The sequence below is a fragment of the Mauremys mutica genome, chromosome 1 (assembly GCF_020497125.1).
Source record: "Mauremys mutica isolate MM-2020 ecotype Southern chromosome 1, ASM2049712v1, whole genome shotgun sequence".
Classification (NCBI taxonomy): Eukaryota; Metazoa; Chordata; order Testudines; family Geoemydidae; genus Mauremys; species Mauremys mutica.
This window is the reverse complement of record NC_059072.1, coordinates 342,384,807-342,402,821: the sequence shown is the minus strand read 5'-3', so window position 1 is coordinate 342,402,821 and position 18,015 is coordinate 342,384,807. Positions and strand designations below refer to the sequence as shown.

General features: G+C 46.7%; 1 protein-coding gene across 2 annotated transcripts in view; it reads right to left on the bottom strand.

The window, feature by feature from the left end:
* The window catches only part of ME3 (malic enzyme 3), a 202,734-nt gene that overhangs the window by 95,803 nt on the left and 88,916 nt on the right, over nucleotides 1-18,015 (bottom strand). For both annotated transcript variants that reach the window (XM_045020317.1, XM_045020323.1), the window contains exon 2: nucleotides 965-1,098. In XM_045020317.1, coding sequence (XP_044876252.1) covers nucleotides 965-1,098 — 134 coding nt within the window. The remainder of the gene's footprint in view (nucleotides 1-964; nucleotides 1,099-18,015) is intronic.

Here is an 18,015-nt window from a genome sequence, read left to right as displayed (position 1 = left end):
ATGATGAGTTAACTGGCTCTGTGGATTATGGGGAAAGCAGACTGTACAGACCCACGAAAGCTCATGCTCCAATACAACTGTTAGTCTATAAGGTGCCACAGGACTCTCTGTCGCTTTTTCCAGATCCAGACCAACACACAGGGCCGCCGCTTCCATTAGGCGACCCTAGACGGTCGTCTAGGGCGCCACGATTCGGGGGGCGGCATTTTGTGCGCTCCCCACTGGGCGCACGGGAGCTTCCGGTTCCGTTCCCGTCGTGCCGCCGAAGAAGGACCTTCTGCCGACGTGCCGCGGAAAACAGCAGCAGGCAATTGAGCAGCTCAATGACTGCCGCTGTCGCCTGCGGCATTTCGGCGGAGGGTCCTTCTTCGGCGGCGCGATGGGAGTGGAACCGGAAGCTCCCACGTGCCCCGTGGGGAGCGGACAAAATGCCGCCCCCCAAATTCTGACTAAGACGCCAGAAACCCTGGCGCCACTCCTGCTAACACAGCTACCCCTATGATACTTAACCTATCCCTCTGATACTTAACCTTACTTATGAGCAATACAGAAAGTGATAGTGGGTTAGGAACAGGAGGAGAAGCAAATGTTTACCACTGCATAGGATTTTTAAATTTCTCTTATCTTCTAGCAAGTTCTTTTTGTTCTTCCATCAGGCATTTTACTGAACATGCTGATAGATAAAGTTAAGTGAACCCACTATGTTAGTGATCATGTTGTGTGTAGTGTCATATCTACCTTGGGAGACAACTGGAGTGAACAGAGGAGACAATGAGCAGGCTAGAACAGACACAACTGGCAAACTGTTACTTAACAGAGTATCCTTAGCTGGGAGAACAGTGATTCTGAAGAAGAGCTCTGAGTGTGTAAGGCTTAAAACTGGGGATCCTCACATTTCCATGAGGGTTGTAAAGACCACAGTCCTAGCCAAAACTTGAAAGCGGAGAAGACTTTTTCAACATACTTGTCTAGATCACTGGATTTGGTCTCATAGCTTTTCATGACACGGAGAACTTGAACATCTTGGCTCAAGAAGCATGGAGGAAGCAGACCATGAATTCCAAGCTGTAGCCTCTCTTCAAGTGTAAAGGCCATCCCCTAGGAAGGAAAGGTGAAGGCATATTTAAATAACGGACTATCTCATAGTCTGTTCTTACCAGCCACAGTGACCCCTCTTCAGAATAATCTGCAGAGGAGCCTGCCTTGGTAAAAAAATATCATCCAAGGAACTTGCAAAAGATGTCCTACATTAAATGCTAAACATCAGCTAAACTGTAATTCTACACGCATTTATTATGGCAAATAAATAGGTTAGTACAACTGAAAATAAAAAGAAGTAGACACTGATATAGAAATAAAAATAGAAACTTTAATACGGGAGGACCTGAGGTGAGCTCTTCCACAATCGTGTGTGTCTGGCACACTCCTCTGAAGGAGCTAACGTCGAACAGAGTTGAAGCTAGGACATGGGACCGGACAGACCATTTCTCTGTTCTAATAGCATCTCTGACCTCTGTTTATACAGTAGTGAACTCCAGATGGATATGCAAAAAATGCATTATAAAACAATGGAAAGAGAGGAAGCTCTTCTGAGAGCATTCCAAAAAATATTTCCCCAAGAAGCGTGCCTGATATTGCCTAACTGAAACAGGAAGAAAAGTGTATTTTTCTCCTTTGTACTTTTGACATTTAGTCTCCACACCTGCAAGGCTTCTGAAATAATAGAGAATAAAATCAACATGGGACACCAGCTCTAAGTCAGTTCTGGGCTTTACAATGAAAATATTGTGGCACAGCAGGGAAAAGGCTCACAACTACTACAAATGTCAAAGTTTAGCTGCAATGGATGTCAAAGAAAGAGAGAGCCACAAGTTCAAGCCATCCATTTCCTACCAATACAGAGGAGTAAAGAGGCCAGCAGAAAAGTTAAGCATTAAAGCAAGGATAGAAACACCCACATGCCTAAACAGAACGATCAGTCTGGAGGGACTTATTGAGGTTTGGGAGCAAAGCAGCTGATTTCATCCCCAGAGGGAAAGGGACAAACCTAGAAACAAAGAAATCCAGTGGCTGCTGCTCCTTTAGAAGAGAACTGGGTATAGTTACTGGCATAGCTATGTCTGTTAGGAGTGTGATATTTTTAAATCAATATAGTTATGCCGGTAAAAACCCTAGGGTAGACACAATTATACCCATATAATGTGCTTTATACCAGTATAGCTTATTTTGCTTCACTGAACTAGAATATGCTATACTGGTATAGGAACTTTTATACTGGAATAATTGCATCTACACTAGGGCTTGCTTGTTTGGGGTTTTTTCATTTGTTTTGGTTTTTTGCTGCTTTAACTATAGTGACAGGAGTAAAAGTTTGCAATGTAGGCAAGGCCTCAGTCACACAAGGAGGAGTCTATGGCAAAGCTCAGAATAAAACCCAGGCTGCCAGTCCTCTGGGAGCATTTCTCCAATAAGATTATCAGAAGACCCCAAACAGGGATCGGCAACCTTTGGCACGTGGCCCATCAGGGAAATCCACTGGCGGGCTGGGACGTTTCTCTACCTGCAGCGTCCGGAGATGTGGCTAATCACAGCTCCCACTGGCCGTGGTTTGCCACTCCAGGCCAATGTGGGCTGCGGGAAGCGGTGGGCAGCACATCCCTTGGCCTGCATCACTTCCTGCAGCCCCCATTGGCCTGGAACGATGAGCCAGTGGGAGCTGCGATCGGCCGAACCTGCGGATGAGGCAGGTAAACAAACTGTGCTGGCCTGCCAGCGGATTTCCCTGATGGGCCGCATGCCAAAGGTTGCCGACCCCTGGCCTAATAGTAGGCCTGTGCAAAGAACCCCTTGGTTAAACGGTTCTATGCACTGAGTTAATATAAGAGTTCTGCCTAAAAGCCATATCGCATGGGTCATTTTTCTTGTGTTGCTATCATTGGTAAGTAATGTGGCTAGCTACTTCCTAAAAGAGCTAAAACCAATCAACAAGCGTTCTGATCATTTTAAAAAACATATGGAAAATGAATCATTGTAGTGGATGGCTATCACTTCATGAAAAGTAAAACAAAAAACAAATGGGAAAATCCAACCACTAGCTGAGCATAACATTACAAGGAAACTTCTTGGGGGGCGGGGATATGGATGAAGATTCTAGCTCTAGTTAAGCCTCAGATGTTTAGATGATCATGATGGTCCTTCTGACTTAGTCTATGAGTCCATGTTCACACCCTCTCTTATTTGAGAGGGCCTTTAACCAGTAGATAGCAGCTTCTTTGCAACTGAATCCCATTCCCCATTTTCCAAGACTGGGCAAGGAAGATACAAAATGTCAGTTACCGCAAAGCTACAGAGCCTGATCTTACTACTACTAAAATCAATGGAACACTCCTACTGCCTTTAACAGGAGCTGGATCAGGCTGTTGGAGTCTGATCTTATAGGGAGCCAAGTGTTCTGTTGAGGGCATGCAGAGACGTTAGATAAAAACATAAAAATGCTCTTGCTGGAAGTTTTCCATGAAACATAACTTTATTTTTAGACTCCAGAATGATAACACATAAGAACCTCAAAACAGAAAGAGACAAAGCAGGCTGCTCCCCAAAACAGAGAGGCATGTCACCCATCTTTACTCTAGGCTGTCTGCCTGCTTAGCAGACTCTGCTTGCACACCTCCTTTCAGAGCCCCCTGACTACAAACAGGACCAAGAAACCCCAGAGAATTTAAAGTAACGAATCACAATTTTAACAGTTTTCAATACACCCCACTGAGCACCCACAATACCCATTAAAAGTCAAAGCCAGATGTAGGTGCTCAGCACCTCTCCAGATCAAGGCCTTAATTTGCAGTGTCTTTCAAAAGCTCTGTATCCTACAACACAACTAATTCCCACAGTATCTAGCAGTCCAGGGGCTGGTTGGATGGCAGGACCAGTGATTCTGCTGTTACAGGGAGCCATGGGCCAGTGCTTAGGACACATGGCACAGAATGGCAATTTGCCAGTCTGATGAGAGCAATGTGATTGGCAATGAACATGAGTGAAATTAATTTACCTTCCCAATCCAGTTGGGACAGAATTCATCCTATACCCACAAGCAGGTCTGTAGCAATACTGTTCCGGTCTGTGGGCTGCAAGAGTGGCCAGAACTCCTCTGCAACCACTATTTAGTCAAGCTTATGGGAAAGCCGTACTGAATGTAAACTAAAAACAACTGGGCTCTACATAGACATTTAATAGGGTTCTATAGATGCTATTTAAAATCTGTAGAGAATAACATCCTTTCCATAGGTATTTGGACCTATAAAATTCTATAGCAGGGCTATACTTAGATTGTAAGCTCTTTGGGGCAGGGACTGTCCTTTTGGTCCATTTGTACAGCACCTAGCACAATGGGTCCTGGTCCATGACTGAGGTACCTAGGTGTTAGTATATACATGCAATAATTAAATAATAATAATAATAAATCTCTATTAAAATTCAAATAATAAATTCAAAGGTTATTGTTTTCCGCTATGGTCAACAGCATTTTCCATAAGGGGCCCCCTCCTCTGACCCCCTCTGCACCATCCAACTCAAGGTGGGTGCAGAGTACCACTCTATCATGCACGGGAAAGGGGAGGGATGGCGATCACACCTTGCACAGCTCCCGTCACTCCTCAGTCCTTTCCCTGCAGAGCTCTATGGCAAAGCTTTAGTGGCACAGAGGGGCTTGCACAAGCCATCCCTTGCCCTATAGGAATTGTATTTTTAAAATATATAGCGCATGAATGGCGCATGAGCCCCCCCTTCAGGGAGGCTAGCCCCGCGGCCCCGCCCCTTCTACCTGAGCCCCCCCCCCTACTGCCCTCCCATCTGCTGGAGCCCCAAGCACCCCTTCTCCGTGGTTGGAGGAGCCCTGGCTGAACTGCCCAGGGCCACCGGCCACCCCGAGCATCGGGCCGCCTGCAGCGCGGCCACAGCACTGGGCCACCGGTTGCCCCCCAGCACCAGGCTGCCGGCTGCCCCCAGAGTGGGCCCCAGCACTGGGCCACTGGCCTCCCGCAGCAGCTGAGCTCCCATTGGCTTGGGGGAAAGGGCGGAGCATGGGCAGGGCCAGGGCTTGATTTAGGGGAGGTTTAGCCTCACCTGGCATATTATACCTGCTGCCCATGATATATTATTTGTATAACATGGATTGAAGCAGCATGAAGGACATGGGGATGGGTGCCCTCTTTTTTCCTATATCTTATGGAGTATTGCCATTTTGATTTTTTAATAAAAAAACTAAAAAGAAAAAGAAAAAAAGAAAAAAAGACAGTACTTGTTGCTTCTGGGTTTTCAGGCGGCTTTACTCAGCATGTTTTGAGATCTCCTCTGCAACCCCAGAAGAATTTCCCATTACACATTCCCACTGTTGTGCAAACCTTTTGTTGACCATGATTTACAAATTCCCTTTTAACAGTTTCTCTCTCTGGGTTCAAATCCCACGCTCCTGGTCATCCTTTTTTTACAAACTGGTGCAATAGTTGTTGGTTTCTAATCCAGTCGGACAGTAGCCCTTCCTCTCCCACGGAAACTAGGAACTTTCAAAAATGATCATTAAGCAGCTCAACTTTTCATTTGCTTTGAAAAGACCTTTAGTACAAATAGAGTCTGGGGATTTAACTAGAGCAAGGTCCATTGATCTAATTATGGCATCAAGTGTATTAACTGCCATTGGGGCTGTAATAATATTTATTACTTTGTGCAAGTTTGATTTATTTGGTTGGGCTACAACCACAGGACCAAATACTGCTCTCATTTACACCAGTTTCACAGCCGTGCAACTCCAAAGACTTCAGTGCAGTTACTCCTCATTTATGTTGATGTAGGAGCACAGACTTGGGCCTATAAATTAAGAGAAGGTCCCTGTCGCAAAGTGATTGCAGGCTAAGAGCTCGATCCTGCAAACTCAACACAGTAAGCATTTCCATGATCAGGCCATCCCCAACATTAGATGCGAAACAATGAAAGAGTGACAAACAGAGAGGGGCACAAAGGGTGAAGTACTGATATTCCATGACATTATTGGAAAGTTTGTTTATTTCACATTTTTTTCCATGTGTTAGTTCAGAACCAAAGTGTTTACAAGGTTTTATTTACTGAACCATATGAACAATTTTGTTGTAAAGATCCCAAATCCTCACATTATCCCTGCAGACCCCAGTGATAGGGTTATGCATGACAATTAGCAGAGGGCTCATTACTATTTCCCATCGGTTGCCAGGCCAGCAAGGCACCAATTTTTCTTCACAAAAAACAAACAGATCCATATGTTAGCAATTATAAGAGTTTTGACTCCCTTTAATATCCAGGCAAACAGATTTTCAGAACAGGTCTAGGCAAAACTCCATAAAGAAATCATCACTAATCCGACTGAATGCTTTTGTAAGGGATCTTCCAGCTGTACCTATATTTAAAAATACCCTTATTAGTGTATTAGAAGGGGATATTGAGATGTTTTGATAGATGGTTTTTTCAAGGTGACTGTCAGGTAATAAATTATCGTAATTGGTTCTTAAAAAGCTCGAATGTTGGCCTGATTCATTTCCTGTTGCTTCTGAAAAAAAACCCTGAGAAATAAAAACAACACTCATAGAGGCGGATCCAATTACTATTCAAATCCATGGAAACACTTTCATTGGTTTCACTGATATTAATTCAGGCCCATAGTTGTTTTTCCATAGGAGATTCTCAGAGGGCTTTATAAACACCAGTTCAGTAAGAACCCTCTATACCCCAGTGAGTTAGAGAAGTAATACTGTACCCATTTTACAGAATGGGTAAGCTGAGCCTCACAGGCACTCTGGGGTAGAACCAGGAAGATGACAGAAGAGACCTGACACATTATTATTTGTATTACAGTAACAAAGAGGCTCCAATCAGGATTGGAGCCCCACTGGGCTGGACGCTGTGTATACAGAGTAAGAGACAATCCCAGCCCTAAAGGGCTTAACATCCTAATACAACCACTTGCTGCATCCTGTCACAGAACAATCAGAAGGAAAAGGTAGGCAAGGGTCAGGCAAGCAGTAATGAGACTGTCAGCTTTTATATACCAGCTATGTGCACAGCTAGATCTCAGGGAAATATTCTCCACATAAGACCTCTGAATCCTGCATTGGGAAGTCTCTCAATTCAGAAAGAAAGAAAAAACCCGACCCCAAACATATTGAAACATGAACTGGTGGCTTTCTGGTTCCAAGGCTCACCCAAGCCTCTGGCAAAACAGTTCCAAGCTCAGCCAGTAACGGGCTCTGTTACACACATTATTTACACTACCCCATACCTTCTGTGGAGTTAGTTTGTGGATAACCAACTTTCTTGAAATACCACAACATCTCCAGTTTCATTTGCTAGGATAAAAGCGATAATGTTTAAGAGTCTTCTAGAGCAGTGGTCCCCAACCTTTTCCGGGTGGCGGGTGCCGGACGACGAGCCACCGAGGACCATGGCCAGCGGACAAGCACCTGCTGAAATGCTGCTGAAGCAGCGTCATCAAGAGGCATCGCCGCCAAAAATCAGTGGCATTTCGGCGGCGACGCCTCTTGATGCTGCCGCTTTTCGGCAGCATTTCAGCAGATGCTTGTCCGCCGGCCAGTATGCGGGCACACATAGATGCCCCCGCGGGTGCCATTGCACCCACGGGCACTGCATTGGGGACCGCGGTTCTAGAGCATACGTTGATCACCAGCTGAGGGAGGGGGGCAGGAGATGGAGCTCCCCCATACCCTCGGTATAGTACTTCATAAGTAGATACATTATGCTATCCATAGAATAATAGAATCACAGAAATGTAGTGCTGAGCGAGACCTTGAGAAGTCATATATTCCAGGAACTGCGCTGAGGCTGGACCAAGTAAACCAAGAATGACCATTCCTGACACGTGTTTGTACAACTTGGTCTTAAAAACCTCCAATGATGGGAATTCCACAACCTTTCTTGGAAGTCTATTCCAGTGCTTAACTATGCATCATGTCTTCTTTTGAAACATCAGGCAACAGCCATTGTAAGAGCTCCTCTAACTAGATGGAACATTTCTCAGTTACAGTACAGCAGTCTTTATGATCTTATAAAGTCATGCTGATCCCAAGTACAGCTCACACTCCCCCTGCACAAGAAGAATTCTACTTATTGAGGAATGCAAATTTAAAATGTAAGTATGAAAACCAGCCCCTCAGGTTCAGTTCAAACAATCAAACCTGTATCAGCACAACAATCAAGGCAACATCAAGATTTAAATTTGAGCCTGAAATTTTGAATGGAAAGAGTACAGTTTAAAAAATCATTATTTTAGCTTGTCTGGTAAATGCCTCTGTTATACAGACAGCAGATCATACTTGCATGTTATAGGGATTCTGAACTATTGAGAGTAATAACTTCATTCAGAGATCCTAGACACAATTGGAAAGCTAGCTAGCTAGTTGGCTAGATAGAGGAGTTATCTAATTACTGTTAGCACAGGATCAGCACGTTAGTTTTTGGAGGACAAAAGTCTTCATGTTTACAGCACACACCTAATTCACTACAACAGCCATTCTGCCTCTTCTAGGCTTGCCTGTTTGAAGCATTTTGGGTTTGATGTAGTGGTGACCAACTGTAGTCTTATTATGCACTTGGAGAGCACAGATGGAGTCTACTGTAAGTCACTGCTCATGCCATGGAGCCATAGCTTTATTAATTATTTGTATCACTGAGGTGCTTGGGAGCCCCAGTCCTGGACCAGGATCCCATGGTGCTGCGCACTGTACAAACAGAACAAAAAGGCAGCCTTGCGATACAATCAGGGATGGGGTGTGTGTGAAATCCTGGCCCCACTGAAGTCAATGATAGTTTTGCTGTTTCTTTTAATGGGATCAGGATTTCCCCTACCGTGATCATTCCCACATCAGTATGAACTACAACTGCAAAGGACCCCAAATTCAAGGGAAAGCATGGACATGGGGAGACACCCTTTTCTGACAACATCTCCAGTACACTGAAGTGCTCTCTATTCACTGCTGTAAGATCTTGTGCAAGACACAGTCTCTGTCCCTCAGTTTCCACAGCTGTAAAATGGGGTCATACTTGCATCCTTCCCAACCCATTGAGGGACATCATTAGTATATATAAAGCACTTTGACATCATCAAACAAGAGGTGCCACAGAAATGGGAAGCTTTAAGTCTCTAGACCCTGCCTGTCCCATCTTATCTTAAATGTGAAATTCCCTCACATTTTTTAAGTAAAACTAATACACTAATGAAAGTAACCCTAAATACTGTTTTCTCTACGTTATTTAACCACCAACACTCTAAGATGTAGTCAAAGGTGCAAATAGCTATAGATCTCTCCATAGAGATGCCCCCTGATCACCATCCCCCGTTTGACTAATTCACAGGGCCTGTGTTGTTCCCTGCCCCCTCCAGTAGTGTATCTACAAAGCGAGCGCTTTGGCCTAAGTTCTGTCCAAAATGCCCAGCTAAACACTAGGGCTCTACAAATAAGGAATAATGATCACAATGTGCATGTGGAGAATGTGTAAAATCATCTATGACTGTGCAAATCTGCACTGTAACCAATTAGTTAAGAGACAATGCAGCAGCATGCAGTCTCCCATGGCCCTTAGTAGTATGAGAGGGGCATTTGATGTTCTGCTCCTTCTATGGCACAAGGATGCTCTGCTCATTGTCAGCATCATAGAATATTAGGGTTGGAAGGGACCTTAGGAGGTCATCTAGTCCAACCCCCTGCTCAAAGCAGAGCCAACCCCCAGACAGATTTTTACCCCAGTTCCCTAAATGGCCCCCTCAAGGATTGAAATCACAACCCTGGGTTTAGCAGGTCAATGCTCAAGCCACTGAGCTATCCCTCCCCCCATTTAAAGCAGTAGTTCTCAACTGGGGGTCCGTGGCTCCCTGGGGGGCAGCAAGCCCTTTCAGGGGGTCCCTGGGGTCCCCACGGCTGAAGCCTAGAGCCCCAACATACCCCTCCAGGCAACAGCCACAGAGCTGAAGCCCTGAGCCCAGTTGCTGTGGTGAGGCTTCAGCTGGGAGCTGCAGGGGTGCAACCCTGAGCCCCATACTAAATCCTTGAGCCCTAGTGCCAAGGCAGGGCAGCTGCTGGGAGCCATGGGCTGAAGCCCTGAGTCCCGGTGCTGCCGTGGGGCTGAAGCCGCAGTGCCGCAGGCTGAAGCTGGGAGCTGTGGTTGAAACCCATTGGCCGGGTGCCCCCGCAGGGCTAAAGCTGGGAGCCAGGGCTGAATCTCTGAGACCCACTGACAGTGCTGAAGCTAGCTGGGGGCTGACCCTGTGCCCTGTGGGCTGGAGCTCCACCCCCCAGCAGGGCTGAAGCGCAAGCTCCGGCTTTCTGCGTGGAAGGTGGAGACTCAGACTTCCGGGTCAGAGCCACCCAGCCTGCAGGTCAGCCTTAAGGACTTCTGGCCCAGCTCTGGCTCTGCCTCCAGAGATTTTGCCTGCGAGGGCTCATTCCTTGGTTTCTGTCCTTGGCCCAGTGAGTCTGACGCCAGCCTTGCAAGTTAGCTAGCTCCCTTTACTGGTCATAAAGGAGCTATTGCAACAGGAGCAGGACAAGTTCCACAGCACAGGGAAAACATTTGTAAGTGCAAACAATAAATATCAGATATGGATACATTTTGAATGCGACCATCAGCTTTCAAAGCAACAAAATCCACAGAGCGATGATAGCGAACTTCCTTCAGCAAGTTCAACCACCATAATGGTTGAAGAACATCAAGAAGGTGATGTGAGTAAGAAACATAAAGCTACTATTAACTTCGCAAAATTTAGCTAATACGAAGACAACTATTTGAATTTCGGTTTTATTTGTTCCAGAATTGGAGATATACCTCAGCCACAGTGTGTAATTTGTGCACAAGTATTGTCCAATAAATGTCTGAAACCCTCCAAATTACAGAGGCACTTAATTACAAAACATGACATCTATAAGGATAAGCACCGTTCATTTTTTGAGCAAAAGGCCAAGGAAATGTTTGGTACTAAAGCAGTAATGAAATTCACAACTACTGCAGATAAAAAACTTTGAAGGTCATACTACATAGTGGTGCAGAAAATTGCTTGAACAAAGAAATCACATGCGATTGCTGAGATTTTGATAATGCCATGTGCTATTGAAATAACTAAGGAAGTGTTTGGAGAGGAGAAGACCAAGGTCCTGACAAAATACCGACATCAAATGACTCTGTCAGACGACGGATCAATTCTATGTCAGAAGACACAATTTCTCAGTGTATTGATCAGCTGCGTGACAATGATTTTGCTGTAGAATCATAGAATATCAGGATTGCAAGAGACCTCAGGAGGTCATCCGCAGACATTTCAAAAACGTCCCGTATCAGAGGGGTAGCCGTGTTAGTCTGGATCTGTAAAAGCAGCAAAGAGTCCTGTGGCACCTTAGACTAACTGACGTATTGGAGCATGAACTTTTGTCGGATGTCCCATTTACTTGCCTATATTTGGTATGTGTGGAATAAGGAAATAAAGGAAGACTTTTTGTTTTGCAAAGAGCTCAAGACAACAACAAAGTCAGATGACATTTTCAAACTGTTAGATGATTTTATAATTTCAGCAGAAATCAGCTGGACTAATTGCATTGGGGTCTGCACTGATGGAGCTGCAGCAATGATCCGAAAGCATTCTGGTGTTGTGCAAAAAATAAAAGCCGTTGCACCTCACACTATTTGGACACACTGCTTTTTACACCGAGAAGCACTTGGTTCAAAAGGTATTGAACCAGGTCTTCACAGTTCTGAACACAGCGGTAACCCGTGTTAATTTTATTAAATCCACAGCAACAAACTCCAGGTGTTTTGCTGCACTTTGTGAGGAAGTGGGTGCAGAGCACCATTCCTTGCTCATGCGTACAGTGGTGAGATGGCTGTCTCGAGGCAGATTGCTTGCCCGTATATTTAATTTCAAGGAAGAGTTATGTACTTTCTTAGTTGATAAGAAAACTGAATTTGCCAAAGTGCTGAAAGATGATGTGTGGCTGGCAAAACTGGATTACCTCACAGACATATTCAGTGAAATGAGTAAGTCGAATAAAACTATGCAAGGTGGGAAAGACTAATTTTATTGCCCAGCATGAAAGAATTGAGGCATTCAAAAGAAAACTACAACTCCGGAAAGTTCGTGTCTGTGGGGGCACTGCTGATATGTGTGAGCTCTTACGTTCTTTCATTCAGAAATGAAACATTGACTTTGATGTAATTAACCTCATCTAGCAGCGCATCTGTCTGGTCTGCTTAACAAATGTAATGCTTATTTTGCCAAACTCACAACAGAACAAGCTGCTACACATGTGTGCATTACAAACGTCTTTAGTGAGAACACTGAAGCTAAACTTCCATCCGCTGTTCCATCAAAGTTGTTAGAAGAGCTCATTGACATTTCGTCAGACAGTTCCCTCAGAACCAGGTTCAAAGAAATGCCGCTAGAGACATTTTGGTGTGAGTGTTCCAATGAGTACATCACAGCTTCTTCTGCAGCGCTGAAAGTTTTGATCCCTGTTAGTATCACCTACTTAGGTGAAGCTGGATTTTCAGCCACGACATCAATGAAAACAAAGTACTGAACCAGTACTGAACACTGACCATGACATGCGCGTGTGCTTGGCAAAGATACGCCCACATCTTGACAGAACTGTTGATCAGCACCAACAACAAGTTTCACACTGAGTAAATAAAAAAATAATATTCAGTTTAGTTTTGTGCCTATATTATCCTTTTATGTATATTTTATGTGTGTGTGTTTAACTGTATAACAATCCATTTAATACAGCTTTTAATCTATAGGATATGCAGAAAAACCCTCGCTGTGGCACAGGTGGGCCTTGTAGTTTTTGTAGCATTGTCGGGGGGGCGGGGGCTCAGAAAGAAAAAGGTTGAGAACCCCCGATTTAGAGCCTCCTTCTGCTCCCACTAGTCAATGGGACTTTACCTGAGCAGGATTAAGCCTTTCGTTTCTCCTACCCTTTGGCACTGGGACTAATTCCTGCCTCCATCTTCCCTTTAGAACAGTGGTCACCAACCAGTTGATCGTGATCTCCGGCCGCTAAAAGTCCAGCGGTGCAGCGGGGCTACCACTAAGGCAGGCTCCCTGCCTGCTCCGGTCCCACGCTGCTTGCAGAAGCGGCCAGTGCACCCCTGCAGCCCCAGGGGAGGAGGAGGCAGGGATCTCCGTGCGCTGCCTGCAAGCCCCGCCCCCGCAGGTCCCATTGACCACAGTTCCCTGTTCCCAGCCAATGGGACCTGTGGGGGCGGTGCCAGCAGAGAGGGGCAGCGTGCAGAACCACGTGCTTCCCCGGGGCCACGGGATGTGTTGGCCCCTTCCAAGAGTGGCATGGGGCCAGGGCAGGCAGGAAGCCTGCCTTAGCGGCAGCCCCGCTACACCAGCAACCAGGAGCCACCCGAGGTAAGTGCCACCCGGCAGGAGCCTGCACCCCAACCGCCCTCCAGCACCCCGCCCCCCCTCCCGCCCCCTGACCCCCTCCCGGAGCCGGCGCCCCGCCCCCCCTCCCGCCCCCTGACCCCCTCCCGGAGCCCGCGCCCCGCACCCCCTCCCGCACCCTGACCCCCTCCCGGAGCCTGCGCCCCGTACCCCGTACCCCCTCCTGTACCCAAGACTCTGCCCCAGCCTGGAGCCTCCTCCTATACCCAAACTCCCTCCCAGAGCCTGCACCCCCTCCTGCACCCCAACACTCTGCCCCATCCCGGAGTCCCCTCCTGCATCCAATCCCACTCCCAGAGCTTGCACCCCTCACCCCTCTTGCACCCCAGTCCCCTGCCTCAGGTTCAGCCTAGAGCTCCCTCCCATACTGCGAACCCTTTGGCCCCATCCCAGAGCCGGCACCTCCCCCACATACCCCACCCCCCGTCTCAGCCTGGTGAAAGTCATTGAGGGTGGGGGAGAGCGAGCAACAGAGAGAGGGGGGGAATGGAGTTAGTGGGGCTGGGCCTCAGGGAAGGAGTGGGATAGATCCTGGGTTGCCCTTAAATTCAAAAAGAGATCTTGGGTGTAAAAAGGTTGGTGATCAACGTGAGAGAGGGGAGCCCTTTGTGCCCTTCTGATTTGGCAGCTGTCCCCGAGCATCTGAACTTCTCTCTTTTCAGCTTGAGGACATTTGTCTTTCTCTTCCCCAGCCTCCCATAAGACTGCGCCATGGTTGTCTTCAGCCTGCTGCAATTTTCTTTTCTTTCAAGGCATCAAATGCCCTGTGCCTCTTTATTTTACTGAAGAGTGATAAATGAATCAATAAAGAGAGAAACTATATATGTTACACCAAGATCATCTTTAGTGCTGGAAGGGTGCTAGGCCGGGTAGCAAATCTGCTTCTCAGTTTTAACTTGTGTGTGTCTCTCTCTCACGCGCACACACATGCACACACACACACACACTTCCTTCCTTCCCAGCCTAGCACCCTTCCAACACTAACGGCCACCTTTGTCCTGACTCCTGGGGGGTGTTATTTTGCCAACACATGTTTTGTTCAAATGCTGGACTCAATCCAGACACCTCTATTGACGTCATAAAGGAAAAGAAGCTAGCTGTCTGTGACTGTCCTCTGACCCGAACCAGCTCATGCCAGACTTTGGCCTCATATTTTAGTATAGTCCATTTTGATTTCATCCAAAGAAGAGCCAGGATGTCTAAGTACCAATAAAGGTTTCACTTGACCTTTAACTTTTGTAACCCTCATGACCCTTCTATGCCCTCTTCCTGCACCTTGTGTTAATTATCAGCCTTTGCTGTGCTCATTCTAATTACATTGTGTCTAAATTTTATCATATATATATTATTAGCCAGGATGGGTAGGGTGTCCCTAGTCTCTGTTTGCCAGAAGCTGGGAATAGGCGACGGGATGGATCACTTGATGATTTCCTGTTCTGTTCATTCCCTCCGGGACACCTGGTACTGGCCACTGCCAGAAGACAGGATACTGGGCTAGATGGACCTTTGACCTGACCCAGTATGGCCGTTCTTATGTTCTTATTATCCAGCATGATGGGGCCCCCATACAGAAAGGGGCCTCTGAGCACTATTGTTATACAAATATTAAACAATGTCTCACACTTCTATTGCACTTTCCTTGCAAGGATCTCTGAGCATTCCGCAGACATTACTGAGTCCCAATGCCTTCTAATTTTCATGCCTCTCATCATCCACTACACTCGTTTCTGCACCCTTTCTATCTCAGCTCTGTCATTTTTCCAGGTCTGATCAGAACTGTACACAGTATTCCAGGTGAGGACATACCATAAATAGCTTTATAACATTTTTATTATTATTGGATTTGATAAAATATTCTTTTTTCAAAAAGTGCCCAGAGCACTAGAGAGGTATCTACCACTATAAATCAAATAAATAAATGAAAATAAAGTCTCTGAGATCGTGCAATGAAAAGGGCTAGAAATCTAAGCTATGCAGCTCCTCCTCCTCCAATTGTTTTTGATCAAGGACACCAATATAAAACAAAGACTAAGTTGTTCCAAGAACAAGATGGGAAGAAAATGTCTTGCATTGTTTAGTGATGAAAGTGACAGTAAAAATGCTTTCATGCTGCCAGTTGTCTGATAAACATTTCTATGAAACAAGAATTGTGGCAGAGATTTTACAGAATGTGTGTGTCAGTTTGCTTTACCATATGTCGATCAAAACAGCTGAGCCGGCTGTTGTTATTAGAAAGCCATAAATCACCCTTCTGGTAAAGCTTCAAATGGGTTTAATAAAAAGTTTCAATTTTTGATTCCCCTAGATCAGGGATCGGCACCTTTGGCATGCGGCTCACCAGGGTAAGCACCCTGGCGGGCCGGGCTGGTTTATTTACCTGCCGCATCTGCAGGTTCGGCCGATCGCAGCTCCAACTGGTCGCGGTTTGCTGTCCCAGGCCAGTGGGGGTTGCAGGAAGCGGCGCAGGATGAGGGATGTGCTGGCTGCGGCTTCCTTGCCCTAGATGCTATCACCTAAATGCTAACGATATTGTTCTTGGCACAACTGCTGGCTGTCCAGCTCAGCATAGCCAGTGCTACAGCCTCTGCCTGCTAAGAGGAAGACTGGCTGAGGCCAACAAAGCAGTTTCCTTCCTCTGGCAATACAACTAGTCATTTTGATTATATCGCAGAGTAAGTCAAGTGATTCAGAGGTGAACCGTGACTATAGCAGGGGAAAACAAAGTGTTTATTCAAGGAATCTAGACTAATGTTAAAAATCCTTAATATGACGATCCTGAAAGGGAAATGGCAGAAGCAACGGCACAGGAGCCAGCAAATAGAGCTAAAAACAGGGCAGTGGAGAGGGAGTTCGGGGGAAAGTGTGTGGCTTTTGGTGTGTGTGTGTGTGGGGGGGTGTTCCTTGGCAGGAGCTTAGGAGGGAAGTCTATGGCCTGGTCTACACTAGGACTTTAAATCGAATTTAGCAGCATTAATTCGAATTAACCGCTCAACCATCCACACCAGGAAGCCGTTTAATTCGACCTAGAGGGCTCTTTAGTTCGAATTCGGTACTCCACCCCGACGAGGGGAGTAGTGCTAAATTCGACATGGCTATCTCGAATTAGGCTATGTGTGGATGCAAATCGAACTTAGTAGCTCCAGGAGCTATCCCACAGTGCACCACTCTGTTGACGCTCTGGACAGCAGTCCAAGCTTGGATTCTCTGACCAGCCACACAGGAAACGACCCGGGAAAATTTGAATTCCTTTTCCTGTCTGGGCACTTTGAATCTGATGTCCTGGTTGGACATCGGGGCGAGCTCAGCAGCACCTGCAACGATGCAGAGCTCTCCAGCAGAGGAGTCCATGCAATCCCAGAATAGAAAGAGGTCCCCAGCATGGACAGACCGGGAAGTCCTGGATCTGATCGCTGTGTGGGGCGATGAGTCTGTGCTTTCGGAGCTGCGCTCCAACAAACGGAATGCAAAGACCTACGAGAAGGTCTCCAAAACCATGGCACTCAGAGGATACAGCCGGGATACAACGCAGTGCCGCGTGAACATCAAGGACCTGAGACAAGGCTACCAAAAAGTCAGAGCGGCAAACGGACGCTCCGGAGCCCAGCCCCAGACATGCCGCTTCTACGAGGCACTGCATGCCATTCTAGGTGGGTCTGCCACCACTGCCCCACCAGTGACCGTGGACTCTGAGTATGGGATAGTGTCGAGGGGCAGTTCCTCGGCAATGTTCGCCGATGGGGAAGATGAGGAAGGGTTTGTGGAGGACGACGCAGGCGACAGCGCTTACAATACCGCTTTCCCCGACAGCCAGGATCTCTTCATCACCCTCACAGAGATCCCCTACCAACCCTCCCCGGCCGTTAACCCGGACTCAGAATCAGGGGAAGGATCAGTCGGTAAATGCTATAAACATGGAAACCTTTATTTTTTAAAAAACAGGAATAAAAACTATATAAAAACTATATAAAAACTTTTCCATATAAAACTATATAAAAAGAAGGTCCACACATATAGGGATGGAACAGAAATCCTCCTGGGACACTTCCACGAAGCTCTCGTACAGGAGCTCGAAAAGCCTCCGCAGGAGGTTCCTGGGGAGAGGTGCCTTATTTGGTGCTCCGTGGAAGCACACTCTTCCGCGCCAGGCCATCCTAATGTACAGCGGAATCATTGCCTCCACCAGCATGGCAGCATACGGTCCTGGTCTGTGCAGGGATTCTAGCAGCATCCTCTCTCTCTCTCTCCGAGTGACCCGCCTCAGGGTAATCTCGTTCGGCGACTGCTGCATCTAATTAGGGCAATTAGTGTACTGTTACTATTGTGAATGCTTGACTTTTACTTTGCATAGCAATGACCTTCGTTTAACAGCCACGTGTTGGAGGCCGCAGAGGAAAAGCATACAGTGATCTTTCCCGGGCACAGCCGCGAGGGGCTGGAACAGGGTCAGACTTTATGCTTTACAGATTGCCTTCAGCGGGAGGGCACAGCTATCCATTAACTGTTAAGCAGCCTATAGTGTAGTGCTTACCAGGCCT